A 19,424-nucleotide genomic window follows, 5' to 3' on the forward strand; every position below is an offset into this window, starting at 1 on the left:
TAGTTATGATAGAGAATTTTGAAGTTTAATATTTATGACTGTATTCCAGAAAATGAAGCAATGTTGACAACATATAAAAAAGCAGTTTTCTTTAACCTCTGATTTCTTCCCTTATTATATTTACTATGGATAAAGTATATTCTTAGGGCATAAGACCTAGTCAGTTCTGCAGGACTTAAAAAGTTTCTGCATGGCTCTTACGTGCATGTGCAGACCATTCTGCTACCATCGCTGTCCCTAAATTCAGTGCTTGAAGCACACACATAGTTCTAAGATCTCGAAATTCCTTTATGCCACTGAATATCCTCACGCTTCCTCTGCTTGCAGCCTGTAACCCTGGGAGTGAGTTCTTGACCAAATTCTAAAGCAGCAAGACACTGGGAGGTCAGACCTACGTGGAAACCTTAGAGAACTGATCCTAGGATTTCTTCCTAATAGGCTGGTGGACGTAAAGTCCCTACCATTTTGAGTGTTTCAAGGTTCTTGAACACAGCTACCCACCTCTAATTGAAAGTTGGTGTTTCTTAGGCCATTACCTACCTTGTTATGCACATGACAATTGCTACTATAATGGCAATCTGTACAGCTCCAATAATTGCTGCAATAAGAACATGAGTGAGCTTTTGCCTACTTGGCACTACATAGAGAATACTAAAGTCTGTCTTTTCACAGTGCTGTCCAGTGTAACCAGATTCACATCTGAAAAAGGGAAAAAAAAAGGATTCCTATAAATTTCAATAATTCCAGGTTTTAAAATTAAAACATACAAAAGAATGACAAACTTAAACAAAAACAGCAAATCAGGCACTCTCCCACCACCTAAAAAAAAAAACATTGCCATCATTGTATTTCCTTCTACTCTCTCTAATATGACTATTGTATAAAGTGCTTCTTCCACTTATCATTATATCACATTAATTTTAGAGCTGCTAAGTAGTCTTTATACTACTTTATTACTGCCATTTAAAAATGGATTCACAATATCCCATTCGGTGGCTATAATACAGCTAACTTATCTATTCCTTGCTCTTAGACGTATCAGTTATTTTCCATTTTTCAGAATTATGGATTAGGTGTGGTGGATATTATGATGAATGTGCACTTTTCTATATTTAGTGTTATCCCTTAGGCTAGATACTTGGAAGTGGGATTATTGAATAAATAGATATAAACATTTACAGTTCTCTGAACATAACACCAAATTATATTCAAGATAACTTTTCAGTACACATAATACAATCACTTAAAATGCAGGGGGGGAGATGAAAATAAGTTATTAATGACAGAAACACAGCCAAACAGTCAAATAGGTGTGAATCTTAGAAATTATCTGAATTCCAATTAAGAGTAAATAAAAAGGCAACATCAGGTGATGATAGTAGCTTGACAGGGGGAAACATTTAAGATACTTAATAGAAAATTCCCATTTTTTAGTTGACAGAAGCAAAATGTGTAAATTAGCCAGCCTTTGGTTAGAACTGATTAATAAAACATCTGACGTATAAGGATATTTATTAATGACCCACACTTCATTACAAAAAAATAACTTTTAATAAAACACACATAGCAAGAAAGAAACCTGGAAGTAAACAGGGGAAGCCAGGGGTGATGTGAGTCCACAATTCCTACCCTTGAGGTTCCTAGCCGCCTGCCAGAAGGTTGCACACTGGGCTCTAAGCTTCCTAGCAGACAGAAAATAGTAGTACAGTAGATATACAGATCAGAAAACATAATTGAGAGCCCATAAATACACCCATACATCTATGGTCAACTGATTTTCGACAAGGGTGCTAAGGCAACTTGATGGGAAAAGAACAGTCTCTTCAACAAATGGTGCTGGGACAACTGGGCATCCACATACAAAAGAATGAAGCTGGACCTCTTTCTCACAACATACACAAATTAAGTCAAATGGATCACAGATCTAAATGTAAGGGCTAAAACTACAAAACTCTTGGGGGGAAAAAAGGAAAGTAAATATTCATGACCTTAGATGAGGCAATGATTTCTTCATATGACAACAAAAACAACAACAAAAAAGTTAAATTGGGCTAAATCAAAATTAAATCTTTTGTACATAAGGACACTATCAAGAAAGTGAAAAGATAACCCACAGGAGAAAATTTTTGCAAACTATATATCTGATAAGAGACTGTATCTAGAATATATAAAAATACTATTACAATTCATTAACAAAAAGACGAAAAAATACAAAATAGGCAAAATATCTGAATAGACGTTTCTCCAAACAAGATAGGTAAATGACAAATAAGCACTAACATCATTAGTCATCATGGAAATACAAATCAAAACCGCAGTATGATGAGGTATCTAATATACCCATTAGAAATCAAAAAGTCAGATAATAACAAGTGATGGCAAGGTTACTGTAAAGAACATAAAATGATGCAGCCACTTTTGATAATAGTCCGGCAGTTCCTCAAAAAGTTAAACATAGAGTTAGCATTTAGTCCAGCAATTCCACTCCTAGGCAATTACCCAAGTGAAATTAAAACATATGTCCACACAAAAACTTGCACAAAATTATTCAAGGCAGCATTATTCATAATAGCCAAAAAGTGGAAACAGTCCAACTATTCATCAACTGGTAAGTGGATTAAAAAATGTGGTATTACCCATCCAATGAAATATTATTCAGCCACAAAAAGGAACAACATACCGATATATGCCACAACATGGATAAACCTTGGAAAGAGTATGCTAAGTGAAATACACAGAAGACCACATATTATATGAATATAATCCACTTAAATGAAATGACCAGAATAGATAAATCTATAGAGACAAAGTAGATTATTAGTTGTCTAAGGCTGAGGAGGATGGGGAGATTTGGGAGTAATAGCTAAAGGGTATAGAGTTTCCTCTTGGGGTAATGAAATGTAAAACTGACTGTGGTGACTGCACAACTCTGTGAATACACTAAAAACCATTGGATGAAGGAAAGAAGGGGAAAGGAGAGGAGGGGAGAGGAGAGGAGAGGAGAGGAGGGGAAGGGAGGGAAAGGGGAGGGGAGGGGAGGGGAGGGGAGGGAAAGGGGAGGGGAGGGAAAGGGGAGGGGAGGGGAGGGGAGGGGAGGGGAGGGGAGGGGTGGGGAGGGGAGGGAAAGGGGAGGGGAGGGGAGGGGAGAAGGAAAGGGGGAGGGGAGAAGGAAAAGAAAATGAAAAAGGAAGAGGAAAAGGAAAAGAGATAAAATCACTGATACAAAATACAATCTCCACAAAATGAAATCAAGCCAGTTGTTCAAAAGAATCACAGTAACTGGACAACTACATGTAAAAGAATGAGATTAGAACACTTCCTCACACCATATGCAAAAATAAACTCAAAATGGATTAAACCTAAACATAAGACCTGAAAACCATGAAACACCTAGAAGAGAACATAGGCAGAACACTCTGACATAAATCGTAGCGATATTTTTTTGGATATAGCTCCCAAGGCAAAAGAAATAAAAGCAAAACTGAACAAATGGGACCAAATGAAACTTAAAAGCTTTTGCACAGCAAAGGAAACCACAGACAAAACAAAAAGACCACCTACTGAATGGCAGAAAATATCTGCAAATAATATGACTTATAAGGAGTTAATACCCAAAATATATAATCAGCTCATACAACTCAATATCAAAAAAACAAACCAATCAAAAAATGAGCAGAAGGTACTTCCCTGGTGGTCCAGTGGTAAAGAATTGGCCTTACAATGCAGGGGACGCAGGTTCAATCCCTGCTCAGGGAACTAAGATCCTACATGCCATGGGACAACTAAACCCACATGCCACACTACTGAGCTCACGCGCCTCAACTGGAGAGACTGCATGCCACAAACTACAGAGCCCACGTGCCCTGAAGCCTGCGTGCCACAACTAGAGAGAGAATACCCACACGCCACAGCTATAGAGAAGCCCACGCACTGCAACGAGGAGCCCTCGCGCCACAACTTAAGATCCCGCATGCCTCAATGAAGATCCTGCGTGCCGAAACTAAGACCCAATGCAACCAAAAATAAAAATAAATTTTAAAAATTAAAAAAAAAAAATGGGCAGAAGACCTGAATAGACATTTTTCCAAAGAAGACACACAGATGGCTTACACATGAAAAGATGCTCAACATCTCTATTTATTAACAAAATGTAAAACAAAAAAAAATGAGATATCACCTCACATCTGTCAGAATGGCAATCATCAAAAAGTCCACAAATAACAAATGTTGGCAATGATGTAGAGAAAAGGGAACCCTCCTACACTGTTGGTGGGAATGTAAATTGTTCAGCCACTATGGAAAACAGTATGGAGATTCCTCAAAAAACTAAAATAGACCTACCTTATGACACAGAAATTCCACTCCTGGACATATATCCAGAAAAAAACAAAAACACTAACTTGAAAAGATACATACATCCCAATGTTCATAGCAGCACTATTTACAACAGCCAAGATACGGAAGCAATCCAAGTGTGCATCAACAGACAAATGGATAAAGAAGATGTGCTATATATATATATACAATGGAACACTCCTCAGCCATAAAAATGAATGAAATTCTGCCATCTGCAGCAACATGGAAGGACATAGAGAATATTATGCTTAGTGAAATAAGTCAGAGAAAGACAAATACTGTATGATATCACTTATTTGTGGAATCTAAAAAATAAAACAAATGAATGTAGATAGCAAAAAAGAAACAGACTCACAGATATAGGAAACAAACTAGTGGTTACCAGAGGGGAGGTGGAAGGGAGGAGGTGCAAGATAGGGGTATGGCATTAAGAGATACAAACTACTATGTTTAAAATAGATAAGCAACAAGGATATATTGTACAGCATGGGGAATTATAGCCATTATTTTGTAATAACTTTTAATGGAGTATAATGTATAAAAATACTGAATCACTATGCTGTATACTTGAAACTAATATAATATTGTAAATCAATTATACTTCAATTTAAAAAAATGAAGAATCACAGTTACTATTTTTAATAAATTTAAGGGAACTTTATCTCATTAGTCCTCACTTAAAGAGGGTATTTTCTGGTAATTCCTTGGCGGTCCAGTAGTTAGGACTAGGTGCTTTCAGTGCCAAGGGCACAGGTTCAATCCCTGGTTGGGGAACTAAGATCACCACAAGCCATGTGGTGTGACCAAAAAAAAAAAAAAAAAGGAGGGTACTTTCTCATACAGGGAACTTCCCTCAATAATATAGCTGCAATAAATTCAATAATGAAGTCTCATAGGATTATTTAAAATAATGCCTTTCATGGTAGGCTAACAGCTAAAACTCAAAGCTCAGTGAAATAAAAATAGTTCCATAGGGAGCTATAACAATGTCCTAGTTATTCAGCTGACACTTTAGCTTAACCCAAAGATTAAAAATCAGAATATCGGGCTTCCCTGGTGGCGCAGTGGTTGAGAGTCCGCCTGCCGATGCAGAAGACACGGGTTCGTGCCCCAGTCCAGGAAGATCCCACATGCCGCGGAGCGGCTGGACCCGTGAGCCATGGCCACTGAGCCTGCGTGTCCGGAGCCTGTGCTCCGCAACAGGAGAGGCCACAACAGTGAGAGGCCCGCGTACCGCAAAAAAAAAAAAAAAAAAAAAATCAGAATATCAAAAAAAATGTATAGGCCATATATGATTCAGGCAATCCTCCCTGGACATTATTTTCTGCACCTGACTTTAGGGTTATACTCTCCAAATACGCAGAGTATTAACTTCTAGGTTAGCACTACTTTTTCTGTTGCTGATTAAAGGCAGATCCAGACATTTGGTCCTCTACTGCCTACTCTTTCATCCCCATACCCTCCATAGTAATCTCATTCACTCCCATGGCCTCATGGGCTGACTCATTCACTCATCCATTTAACACATTTATTGAGAACCTGACATGTGCCAAGTACTATAATGGGCATTTAGGTTACATCAGTGAACAAAGATCTCTGGCCTGTTTACCCTCTAGTCAGGGAGGGAGGGTCAAGAAACACGCTAAGCAAATTAAATGGTTACGTTAGAAGGTGACATGTACTACACAAGAGAGAGGAGAGAGAGAACTAAGGGATAACATGAACGCCAGGTATGGGCCAGGAAGGGAGGACTGCAGCTTTAAGTAAGGTGGTCAAGGTAGGCTTCAGTAAGAGACATGTGAGTAAGGATGTGAAAGAGGTCAGGGAGTTTGCCATGTGGACAAGTAGGAGGACAGCATAACAGGCAAAGGAAGAGTCAGCACAAAGGCCCTGAGGTGGGAGCATAAGTGCATGGTGTGTCCAAGAAATAGCAAGTATGGCTGGAGTGGGCCAGCCGAAGGGAAGCAGGGGACCAAGACAGAGAGGTAAAGGGGCCCACCTGTGAAGTTCTCCTCATTCAGAAGATGGAGAAGTTGCTGGAAGGGCGTTAGCAGAAGAAGGACATGAACTGACTTTTATTTTAAAAGTCTCACTCTGGCTGCTGTGTTGAATATGGACTATTTAGGATACAATCAGGAAGGCTACTGCATAATGCCAGAGGGGAAAAATGGTGCCTAGACTAGGAATGGCAGTGACAATGATAAGAAGTAATCAAATTCTGGATATATTCTGAAATAGAGCAAACAGGACTCTTCAACTGACTAAATATGGAGTATGACAGAGACAGAAGTCAAAGATGTATCAGAAGTGTTTTGTCTAAACCAATGAAAAGATGGAGTTGGCATCAACTGAGATGGAGAAGTTATAGATGGAACAGGTTTACGGGAGGGTAGACAGATCAGGAGATCAGCTTAGGTCCTGTTAGCTTGGGGTGTCAGACAACCATGTGAAAATGGCAGTGAGGGAGAGAGATCTGTGAGTCCCACACTGAGGAGAGAGGTCTGGGATGGGGGTCATTAGCATACGACATGTAAAGCCCTGAGGCTGGAGGGAATCACTAAGGAAAAGGACCAGGGCTGGATCCTGGTGGTACACCAACACTGAGAGACCAGGAAGCAAAAGAGGACCCAGGCAAGAAGGCTGAAAGGAATGGCCAGTGAGGTAGGAGAAAACCAAGAGAGTGTCGTCCTGGAAGCCAAGTGAAGAATGTCTATCACACAGGAGGTCAAACGCCACTGACCGTTCAAAAGTAATTTAAGACTGAGAATTGACTAATGAATTTAGTAACAAGAACAGTCTCAGTGAAGTGCTGGGTGGCAAGAGCCTATTGGGATGGATTCATGAGAGATGGGAAGTGAGAAACTGAAGACAGATTATAGACAACTGTTTTGAGTTCTTCTACAAAGGAAAGGACAGAAATGGGACAGTAGCTGGTAGAGGTAAGAATGACAAATATCTTTCAAGGTAAAAGAAATAAAAATATATTTACAAATATATTAAAAAATATATGTACACAAGAATATATGATAAGAAGAAAAGGGGGGAGCACTGCTGGCAGTGATAGTAAAAAGTCTGTGGGCATTCTCCTCATATTGCTTCAGTTTTCTCAGTGAACTTGGAAACAAGATCATCAGCTGAGAGTGAGGATGAGAGAGGAGTGAGTCTGAAGAGAGGGGTGACGGTATAAAGCAGTCGCCTTATCTAGGACAGGAGGATGAATGGACCGCAGTTATAGAGTGACTGCAGGCAGTACACAGGGCCCACTGAGTATAAAGGTCAGTGAGACCAGTCAGTCTGGTGAGTATAGGTATACAGCAGGCGGGAAGCTGGAATGAACCTGGATTATAGTTTTGTCAAATGAGTATATGATGAAGCAAGAGACGGACTGCAAGGATTGACCACGAGTTAAGCTGAGTAAGGAGGCGATGAGGACATGCAGGGTGAGAGATCAATTACTTGGAGGCCCAGTGGGGTGGAAGGACTGCTGAGTAGGAATTAGAAGGGATACGCTAGAGATGGAATGATTCCCAAACACACCTTCAATGTGCATCTGTCTCATGAGTTCCAAAACCACAGATACCCAGTAGCCTACTAGGTAAGAGGATAGCCCACAGGCACCTGAGACCAAGCATTACTAAGCTCAGTACATCATGTCCCCGCAAACCTCCTGCCCCCATTCTCCTTCCCCACTCAATTCTGCATCAGCCAGAAACCAGGGAGACTCTTGATTCTTCCTTCCCATGACCCTCCACCAACTCCCACATTCCCATCTTCATACCCAACTGGTCACCAAAACCTATGGATTCAGCCACCTATTTTCCCTCTGCAACTTATCTCCTCATCTCATTCCCACTACAACTTCTTTACTTGGTTCAGGCTCTCACTGTTCACTCATACACAGTCTCCTAACATTCAGTCTTCTAATCCATTTTTCACCAAGCCACCAGGGTGGCTTTCAGATCTGACCACATCGTTCTTATTTAAATCCTTAAATGGCTTCTCACTGCCTTTAAGACAGAGGACAACCTCCTGGGTTGGCACAAATGTCCCTGTAAGACTTGTCCCTCCTCCTGCAATGTCCTCCATGCCCCCTTCAGGTTGAAGTGCTTTTTTGAAGTCCCAAATCACCTCATGCATATCTATGTATGATAGCATTTTTCATATTATATTTTAATTGTGTATTATTTGTCAGTCGCTGCCACCAGACTGTATGTTTTTTTGAAGGCTAGATCCATGTCATACTTGAATTTGAGACCCCAGTGCCAGGTAGGATTTGGTACCAAATAGGCAATAAATAAACAAACTAATGATGGGACAATGCTAAAAGATTTTAACCTAATAATAGGACTGTGCCTAAAGGGTGTTCATCCCTGCCTGTTTCCTGCTATTCAAACACATACACCTACCAGTGGAAATGCATGTGATACTATGGCCTGGTTCTTGTGGACACTATAAACGCTTAGACAAAAAAAAAAAGATCACCTGCTTTTTGGAGTTACAAGAATGCAGAAAAGAGATTCTGTAGCATTTAAGAAACACCTCTGGTCTGAAGAAGAGGGAAAAGTTGGCCATGATCACATGTCATTCAAAAACTATTTACTGAGTAGCTACTGGAAGTGGCCCTATGCTAGGCACTAGGGAGAGAGTGGTTGGCAGAGCAGAGTCCCAAACCTAATGGTGTGTACAGTCTAATAACATCAATTGCTATTTCTTAAACACACATTGTGTAACAGGCACTGTGCTCAGCACTTTGCATACACTAGCTCATTTAATTTTAACGACACTAGGAAACAAGTACCATTATTATTTTTTTTTACAAATAAGGAAAATGAGGCTTAGAAATTTTAAGTAACTTCCAAAGGGCATAGCCAAAAACTGGGCAATCCGATATACCTGATTCCAAAGCCTTTAACTACTAAACCATTCAGTCTTCTTTTGTTTTTTTAAAACAAATTTGGTCTATTCTTCAGTTCTGTTTTTGTTTTTTTATTTTATTTTATTTTATTTATTTATTTATATTTTTGGCTGCGTTGGGTCTTTGTGGCTGCGCACGGGACTTCCTCTAGTTGAAGCGAGCGGGGACCACTCTGCCGCGGTGCACGGGCTTCTCACTGCGGTGGCTTCTCTTACTGCAGAGCACGGGCTATAGGCATGCAGGCTTCAGTAGTTGTGGTGCACGGGCTTAGTTGTTCTGCGGCATGTAGGATCCTCCCGGACCAGGGCTCGAACCCATGTCCCCTGCATTGGCAGGCGGATCCCCAACCACTGCACCACCAGGGAAGCCCCCATTTAGTCTTCTTACTGTTAATGAGTAAAATACTACAAAGTGACCTGGTATCATTTCATTATCAGGACATCATCCTCTCTCATCCCTCAGTGTTAGGTATCTTAAAAGACACTCTCTGATCTGATCTTCTTTCAAGGTATGTATGTCACTGTGAGACAAGTATGAGGAATCCACTGTATGATTTTATTTTAAAACTGGCCTGTTCTCCCTTGCATGGCTGTATTTTTTTTTAACATCTTTATTGGAGTATAATTGCTTTACAATGGTGTGTTAGTTTCTGCTTTATAACAAAGTGAATCAGTTATTACATATGTTCCCGTATCTCTTCCCTCTTGTGTCTCCCTCCCTCCCTATCCCACCCCTCCAGGCGGTCACAAAGCACCGAGCTGATCTCCCTGTGCTATGTGGCTGCTTCCCACTAGCTAGCTATTTTACGTTTGGTAGTGTATATATGTCAATACTACTCTCTCACTTCGTCCCAGCTTCCCCTTCCCCCTTCCCGTGTCCTCAAGTCCATTCTCTATGTCTGCATCTTTATTCCTGTCCTGCCCCTAGGTTCATCAGAACCATTTTTTTTCTTAGATTCCACATATATGTGTTAGCATATGGTCTTTCTGACTTACTTCACTCTGTATGACAGACTCTAGGTCCATCCACCTCACTACAAATAACTCAATTTCATTTCTTTTTATGGCTGAGTAATATTCCATTGCATATATGTACCACAGCATGGCTGTATTTTTTTCAATGTTCAGGAAAAGGGGTGGGGTGGGGGGGAGGCTGGTGCTAGCTCCTTCAAAGACAAGAAAACCTTTCAATCAGGAAGAAGCAGAAAGCTTAACAAAGAATTCTTAGTAACCATTAAAACAGTTTATAGTGTTTTGTTTTATTTTTTAAGTAGGAGGAGAGTGGGGCAGGGGGGTAAAGAGTCAGGAGAGTGGAGCTAAAGGAATAGAGGAACCAGGAGACCTGGTTTCACACAGCTTTCTTTTACTTCTTGAGAGAAAGATTCACTGGCCAGACTGCAGGGGGGCAGGAGTGAGCAGAATGAGAGCAATCTCCCCCAGTCTGGAAACATTGCCTGGCCCACTAGACCATCCTGAGGTGGAAGACAAGCTCCCAGAAGCAGCGGCAAGAAGTGTTATCAGTACAGACACAGAAGAGCAAAAAGCACAAAGATCATCAGGTTGAGTATCAGGAAATTTGAGACCTAGTTTTGTCTCAGCTCTATTTCTAACTTGCTGCTGAGTTCCAACAAGTCGCATAACCTCTCTGGAATCACACAGTTAAAGATTCACACCCTTTCTGTTTCCATCTCTCATATCACACCTGATTCTACATCCACATTCCCTCATTTTTAGAAATCTATTTTGCTATAAATTTTATTTGAGTTACATGTCCTCGGTTCTTAACACATTCTCTAGTCCCTCAAACCACTCTGTGATAGACTGCTTAAAAACCAGAATAATGTTGGTTTACGGCATATTTTTATATTAAAAAATACATAGCATAATATTAAAAATGTTAAGTCCATCTCAAAACCCTAAGAGAACATCTGTTTTTGTTTTTGCATATTACTTGCCAGTTTCTTCCAAATGATGCTGCTAATTTATTTTTTAACTCAATTGTAAATAAATACTACCTTTTAGTAATATTTTTAATCCACATTTCATTGCCTTCTATAGAGCAGTGACCAATGATGGAAAAAATGTCTCACCTCTGATCTGGAGGTACTCTGACTTACCTACAAGAAGCCTTCTGAGTAGAATAAATGAATTCACATTTTCCATGGATGCAGTAACCATTGAGGTTTTCAGGGCAAGGCATGTGGTTTCCAATATAAACATCTTCCCTTTGATCACTAGCATCTTACAAGAACATAAAACAGGTCAATAAACAGTGAAAAGCAAACTGAAAAATATGGACTTTTCAAAGGTTCTAAGGCAACAAATAAATTCACCCCTTGCTGGGTAATTTGGAAAGGAAATGTATCAGATAGGAGGCTGGACAAGAACCAAGGTCTCATTATGCCACAAACACAGCAGGCAGGCTCTTTAGACTCAAAGCATTTAAAAGTATTTGCAGGATGTGACCACTGTGAGCTACTGCTGTTTAAAAACAATCTGCCAAAAAAAAAAAGAACCAACAAACCTTCAACATCTTTGCTATAAAAATAAATGTTACTTCTAGAAGAAATCTCACTTCCCTGACAGAGGGATGGCGTATACAGCATTGGCTTTTGGAAAGCTGACTTACTGTAACCATTCACCTTGAGGCTATGAAACTGAGGCCAAAGAACACTGGTATGGCAGAGAACAAGTATGAGATTCTGAAATTTTAGGATAAAAGGTTTATTTTGGTATGAAAACTATCCAGCATACTGATTTTTCCCCAAATGAAAATAGTTTTGCTGTTCTTTTTATATAGTTTTTCTTCGTATATGTTACTATTAAAAAAATTCAAATAATACAGAGAACAAATAAAAAAGAAATTTAAAATCACCTGAAATCCCTCTAACCAAAGAGAACCATTGTAAACGTGTTAATGAACATCTGTTTGGACTTAGGCATACTGATTTGAACTGAACTGTGTTGAACTGAAGAAAATAAGAAGGGTGGTGAGTAATACCACTATCAGAAATGGGAAGAGAGTCAGGAAGGAAAGATAGAAAAGGGCAGGAAAGATGAAGGCATGGAGACCCAGTCTTCTAAATCAATGATATTCATTCATTCATTCATTTCTCTCTCTATCCTTATTTGTCTCTTTCTCTCATATAGTTACATACACATGTACTCATTCACATACACAATCTGGAATCGATTTTTTTTTTTACTTTTTTTTCTGACATATACTTAATACTTTAGTCCTCAGCTCTATGGACCCAGAGTTCCCCAACGTTTACAGGCCTGTCCGTGTGTAGCAAAAATTCCCAGGCTTCCTGCCATTTCGTACAGTTCCCGCTTACAGATTCTGTGCATAATTAGCTGTGTGACGTTGAACATACCACCCTAAGCCTGAGATTTCACAACTGTAAAGTCAGGACCACAACAGGACTATCTTAATGCAGTTTTGAGAGGATTATGTGAGATAATTAATGTACGTACAAGACCACTAAACCAACCAGCTCTCCATGTACCAGATCATGCAACAGCAAAGGCTTATCTCCCCCAAATACAAAAAGTGTTAATATAATCTGAAGAAAGTTAATGGAGACAAATTAAGAAGGAATAAATAGGAGGCTATGTGTATATCTGTTTATACAAGTGTGGGGAGAGGAAAAGCAAGGGAGAAATGGGAATAGAAGTACCAAGTGTGAAAAAACTGAGAACTGAACATGCAGATTTTTCTGGAGATCAAAATTGACATACAAAAAGGAAAAAAAATTTAATGACTATTAAGCTCAAAGATATGATAACTACAGCAGAGAGTATCACGTCATCCTTAACAAGACCAAACTTACGTCACTTTACCTCAAATTTTATATATTTACATTATACTAATTTATGCCTAGGAAGAGCACTAAACTAGGAGAAATCCAACACGTAAAGTCTCAATTTTAAGGGTATCTCTGCTATTTTGTAACCTTAGTCAAATCATTTCTAAGAGAGTTGAATGAGATCAGCAAAGTCTATCAGAAGTATAATACAAGACATGTACATAATTTTTTATTTTCTAGTAGTCATATTTTTAAAAAGTAAAAAGAAATAGATAAATTAATTTTAATCATATATTTTATTTAACCTCAAATAAAGAGCATTTCAACATATATAATCAACACATAAAATTTTAATAGTTTACATTCTTTTTTCTCAAATAGGTCTTCAAAATCTGATGAGCACTCCACACTCACAGTTCATCTCAATTCCGACTAGCCACATTTCAAATACTCAATAGTGTCACATGTGGCTAGTAGCTACCGTATTGGACAGCACAGAATAGATGACTTACTCATTTATCATCATTCATCACCTTCCATATGTCAGGGACTCTGCCAGGTGCCAGGGATAGAAAAACGGTTAAGATATATCCTGTCCTCAAAGGGCGTATAGGGTCTCCTCCAGCTCCCAAACTGTAATTCTGCTGTGGCAAAAGAAATCAATCCCTCCTTTGGGCTGCTATAACTCTAGCACCCACTTCTGTACTACAATACTCACGATATTGTCTTATAACTATTTAGGTTTTTTAAATCAGTCTCTACCATAAGACTGTGAGCTCCTTGAGAATCTAGATGCTTGTATTACTCATTTCTGTATAACTCCTGACACCTAGCATGTAGTACTTTCTTGCTATGGTATCAAGCCAAAAGTACTATTCTACCTTCGCAATCAAGCCATTAAGTGACTCGAGAAATGCAACTGTCTCCCATAGTGCTTATCACCACCCTGCAACTTCTCAGAACATGATATTTTCATGGTATGATACACAGGAAGTATATAATAATGGGATTATAGAGACTGAGGTTATGTACTAACCTATAATAACAAAGTCCTATAAAGTGTATAACAAAAAGACCATATTGGTCTATAGAGGCTGTGGTAATGTACTAATCTACCATAAGAGAGTCCTAGAAACAGCAGGAAATTTCAAGAATAATGCTAAGCTGAAAGCGATCAGAGAATTCATATGCACGATAGCAATAAGAAAAAGTTAACTAAATTAATAATGGGTTTTGAGAAATTAATAGACAAAGTATGACACCAATAGCATTTACTGAATGAATTAATAAAGAATGTGGTATCAAGCTCTAGACAAAGCAAAGCCATATAAAACATGGACACATCTATTAAGACTTTGAAATCTGTGTCTATTCCAGAGTCCAAATTCAGCATCCTGCTCAGGGCCGGCACTATTCATTCCTTTATACTTACATACTATTTCTGTGCACATCCATATGCTCAGCTAAGCTGCAGAAGGTATAAAGAAAAAGTGGTCACAGTCCCTACCCTTATGAAGCTTATAATCAATTTAGGGAATCACACAAAAAGCTGAACAACAAAAGGGAAGGGGTCCCACATGAGAGTGTACAGCAAAATACCAAAAGAAGGTTTTATAATACTAGGTGCTATGGAAGTTCACATGCAAAGGAGAACTCATTTTAGGCAAGATAACCCAGGGAAGGATTCATAGAAAAGGTAGGACTCAAGTTAGGTCTCAAAGCATAGACAGATTTAGATAGAGGAATGGTGGAAACTGAAAGACAGGTATAACGCACCTGTTCTCACTCTCAAGAACGAGAGTTAAATGGACCTAGCAAGAGCTGTACATTCAGACTGGAGAGAGGTGTAAGTCAAAGTTGGAAAAATAAGCTGAAATCAGAGTACGGAAAAATCTGAACCTCAGGTGAGAAATGTTTTCTTAATCATATGGACAGGGAGGACCCTGAACTCCTCCTAGCTGGAAAGCAACACAATGAAAGCCATGTTTTACAAAAGAAGTTAACTGAGAGTGGTTACCTAGGGCTGGTGGTTCGGAGGCAATGAGGAGTGACTAATGGGTGTGAGGTTTCTTTTGAGGGTGATGAGAAATGATCTAAAATTAGATTATGATGTGATGCTAGTACAACTCTGCAAATATACTAAAAAAAAACACTGCATTGCACTCTCTAAACAGGTGAACTTAATAGTATGTAAATTATATCTCAAAAAGCTGTTAAGAATTAATTGGAAGATAAAGGTAAAACCAGGTGACCAGTTAGGAGGTTACTACATAATCCAAACTGTGGCACTGAAAAGCTTGAGCTCAGAAGTTGGAATAGATATTAGAAACACAGAAAAAAATAAATATGGCTGGAAGATGCTTTGGAAAGTAAATGAGCTCAGAAACTCAGATCTGAAAGGGTCCTTGGAGGCCATTTGGTCTGATGAAGGAATTTCTTTAGTTATAGCCTCGAGATCCCATTTCTACTTAAACACTTCCAGAGATAAGGAACTCAACGTAATACAGTTAATTCCAATACTATCAAATTCTCCTCATGTTAAGTGAAATCTCTCTCTCATTAACTTTGTGTGGACTTCCCCATGTCTGCTCACCACCTAACCCACTGCCTACGAATTTTTTTCTTAAGGTCAAACTTCCCCAGTTCCACCCTTTATATAGTCTGCAACAACCAACTCACTAACATTTAAGTGCTTAGTAAAACAGAACTGTCCTCCTTATTGAAGATGCTCCTAATATAGAGTTGTGTAAGACAATTTTGCTTCAGAGAGGATGAACAATTGGTCAATAAACATACAAAAAGATGCTCAACATCACTAATCATTAGGCAAATGGAAGTCAAAACTATAAGATAGCACCTTAACACCCATTAGGATGACTACTACCCCAAAACCAGAAAATAACAAGTATTGGCAAGGATGTAGAGAAATCGTAACCCTTGAGCACTGTTGGTGAAAATATATAGCAGTACAGCCACCAGGGAAAACAGTATGGTGCTTCCCCGAAAAATTGAAAGTAGAAGTACCTTATGATCCAACAATTCCACTTCTGGATATATACCGAAAAGAACTGAATGCACGGTCTGAAAGAGATAGCTATATACCCATATTCATGGTAGCATTATTCACAATAGCTAAAACAGGAAGCAACGCAAGTGTCCATCAATGGATGAGTGGATAAACAAAATGTGGTACATTCATGCAATGGAACATTATTCCGGCCTTAAAAAGGAAGGGAATTCTGACATGTTATAACATGGATGAACCCTGAGGACATTATGTTAACTGAAACAAGCCAGTGACAAAAAGACAAACACTGTATGATTTCTACTTATGTGAGGTACACAGAGTAGTCAAAATCATAGAAACAAAAAGCAGAATGGTGGTTACAAGGGCTGAGGGGAGGGGGGAAATGAAGAGTTGCTGTTTAATGGCTATAGTTCCAGTTTCACAAGATGAAAAGACTTCTAGAGATGGATGGTGGTGATGGCGGCACCACGGCATAAGTTTATTTAGTACAACTGAACTAAACACTTAAAAGTGGTTAAGATGGTACGAGTTGCTATATATATTTCACCACAATAAAAAAACTGCAAAAATGACTCTAATGTGAGCCTAACGACAGGAGAGAGAATGTAGTAAACTGAGTTCAAATTTAGACCTCCAGTCCTCCGGAAGGTATTTATTAAGCACCTATCATGTTCCAGGCAAGACGGCAGTTCCTGGAGGTTCAGGCAATGGCAGTTCAAACAAAACGTAAGTGCAAAGACCCACTAGGCAGCTGAACGTATGAAACTAGTTCTTAGAGAAAGATTAAAGCTAGAGAACAAGTGTTCGCCAAGGTGATAGCTGAGGGCAGATTAAATATTCTGAAGAAAATTAGAGAAAGTAGGCAAGAGAAAGCAGGCATTTTTTCCACAAATCCCTACAGTTAAGAAATTCAATATACTCTTTCTTGCTTCCCCTATACCACCCTGCACCCCAAGCTTCATCACTAACACATCCTTCCCTAACCCGAGTCTCCTTGGACCCCAACAGAGAATTATTTACCTAGGTAGAAACTCTTACCTACCCTCCAACACCCCCTATGCTCTCGTGTCTAAATCCCACTCTTTTCTTTATCAACCCTAACTCTTTCTTTCCTGGTCTTTCTACTCTGCCCAGTGAAATACCTTTTCTAACGTGCAGAATTCTGGAACAGTTGTGATAAAAGAGAAAGAGCACCAGGGCTTAGGGTCAGAAAGTCTGAATTCTGATCTTTGCTCTGCCATTCTACATGAGCCACAAACTCTCACAGTTTCAGCTTCTTCATCTGCAAAATGACAATAATATGGCTGTGATGAGGATTAAATATGCGTAAGCACCTGGCACACAGCAGGGCGGTGCTGATTAAGAACTGTTGAGTGGATGAACACCCTACTGTCACTCATGAACCACATGAAACATGCTATAGACAGGTAGACTCACCAATGGCAAGAACTTTTAACACAGCCAGGCTTCTAACAACGAAATTAGAAAACAAAAATATTTACAATCACCATAATAACATTGATAAGGAATTCAGTGACACAGCATTTAATACTGAAAGTAATCCTAGGTAGTAGATATCACTGCCCCCATTTTATAGAAGTGATCACTGAGGCTCAGAGAAATCAGGCCACACAGCCTTTAAAGTGTAGACCAAGTCTGACTTCAGAGCACAAGCTCTTAACCATCACACTATTACTTCACCAAGCTACGCTGGGAGATGGGTAAGGAATGGACATAAGTGGAAAGTCCAAGCACCTGTTCTCTAGGCCAAGTAAATTAGATAACTTCAAAAAGGAAAGATTAAAAGGCATTAAAGATGTAATAAAGCACAGTTTCAGAAACCACAGCAGAGATGTAGCCTCACACAGCAAGAACTGGGCACAGTCCTGAACAAACAATGCCCTCGGGCAAGTGGTGACAGGCTCCATGAACAACAGCTGCAACTGTTAGTCTCTGAACAATTATAAAAAGTGTGCTTGGTCACCCATCGGCTCCTTCCACCCACAGAGGCATGCAGAAACAAATCTGCCACCAGCGGCAATGTTTTCAAATACAAAGGGGAGTATGGTTCTAAGTGATTATATTGTAAGAAAGCCCAGCTCCAGATGGCTTATCTGCAAAGCCATGTTTCACTGGCAACCTGTCCTGGTCCATCCATGCCGCACTCAAATAAAGCATCAGGAGTTGCTATTAACAACCAAGACATGCACCTAGAAGGTGCTGCTGAGGCGGAAACAACATCAATGCTGCAAAGGTAACTCTAGGGCTCATTATTTCCACAAATCCCTACAGTTAAGAAATTCAGTATACTCTTTCTTGCTTCCCCTATACCACCCTGCACCCCAAGCTTCATCACTAACACATCCTTCCCTAACCCGAGTCTCCTTGGACCCCAACAGAGAATTATTTACCTAGGTAGAAACTCTTACCTACCCTCCAACACCTCCTAGCCTCTCATGTCTAAATCCCACTCTTTTCCTTATCAACCCTAACTCTTTCTTTCCTGGTCTTTCTACTCTGCCCAGTGAAACACCTTTTCTAATGCACATAAACTCATCCATCTCCGCAGCTGTTTGCTTAGGAAGTACTCCTTTCATCTCCCTGATATACCAAAATCACATTACTCCTCCATCCCCCTTCCTTTCATCTTCCCCTGCTGTGCTCACCACCTGTCACCTCCAGATCAGCATCCCACTCTCATCTCCCAACGAAGGCCCTCCCGTGGGGGTCTGTACCATCCACCTATGCAGCCTTCTAACCATCCTCATCATGACTCTCCACCACGCTCCACAACACACACTCTCACCTTCCTTCAGTGATTTTAGCAACTGGCTCAGGCTTACCTTTTGATGAGGCAAATTTATCAAGACCATTTTTAAAAGGGCATATCAAACAAGCTGTATTAATACGGTTAGATTTTAGGCTGTATGAAAACATCTTTGGATAAAAATGGCCACATTAAAATGTCATTTGCCACAAAGGAACTTTCTGGGTGGATGGAAACGTTATAGACTACGATAAGGTGTAATGCAGATGGGGTATATCCATTTGTCAAAACTGATAGCTAACATTTGTGCATTTCAGTGTATGTACATTACACCTAAAAAAAAAACCTGTAGGGCTTCCCTGGTGGTGCAGTGGTTGAGAGTCCGCCTGCTGAAGCAGGGGACGCGGGTTCGTGCCCTGGTCCAGGAGGATCCCACATGCCGCGGAGCGGCTGGGCCCGTGAGCCACGGCCGCTGAGCCTGTGCGTCCGGAGCCTGTGCTCCGCAACAGGAGAGGCCACAACAGTGAGAGGCCCATGTACCGCAAAAAAA

The 19,424-nt window shown here is 39.9% G+C and overlaps 1 protein-coding gene across 1 annotated transcript in view; it reads right to left on the minus strand.

Moving 5' to 3' along the window:
• Positions 1 to 19,424, minus strand: part of TMEFF1 (transmembrane protein with EGF like and two follistatin like domains 1) — a gene marked incomplete at its 5' end in the record, with an annotated part of 92,685 nt that overhangs the window by 3,373 nt on the left and 69,888 nt on the right. Inside the window, 2 exons of the mRNA XM_082655964.1 lie at positions 541 to 699; positions 11,388 to 11,511. Of these exons, the coding sequence (XP_082512090.1) occupies positions 541 to 699; positions 11,388 to 11,511 (283 nt within the window). The remainder of the gene's footprint in view (positions 1 to 540; positions 700 to 11,387; positions 11,512 to 19,424) is intronic.

This window comes from Grampus griseus, assembly GCF_964374135.1.
Source record: "Grampus griseus genome assembly, chromosome: 6".
Classification (NCBI taxonomy): domain Eukaryota; kingdom Metazoa; phylum Chordata; class Mammalia; order Artiodactyla; family Delphinidae; genus Grampus; species Grampus griseus.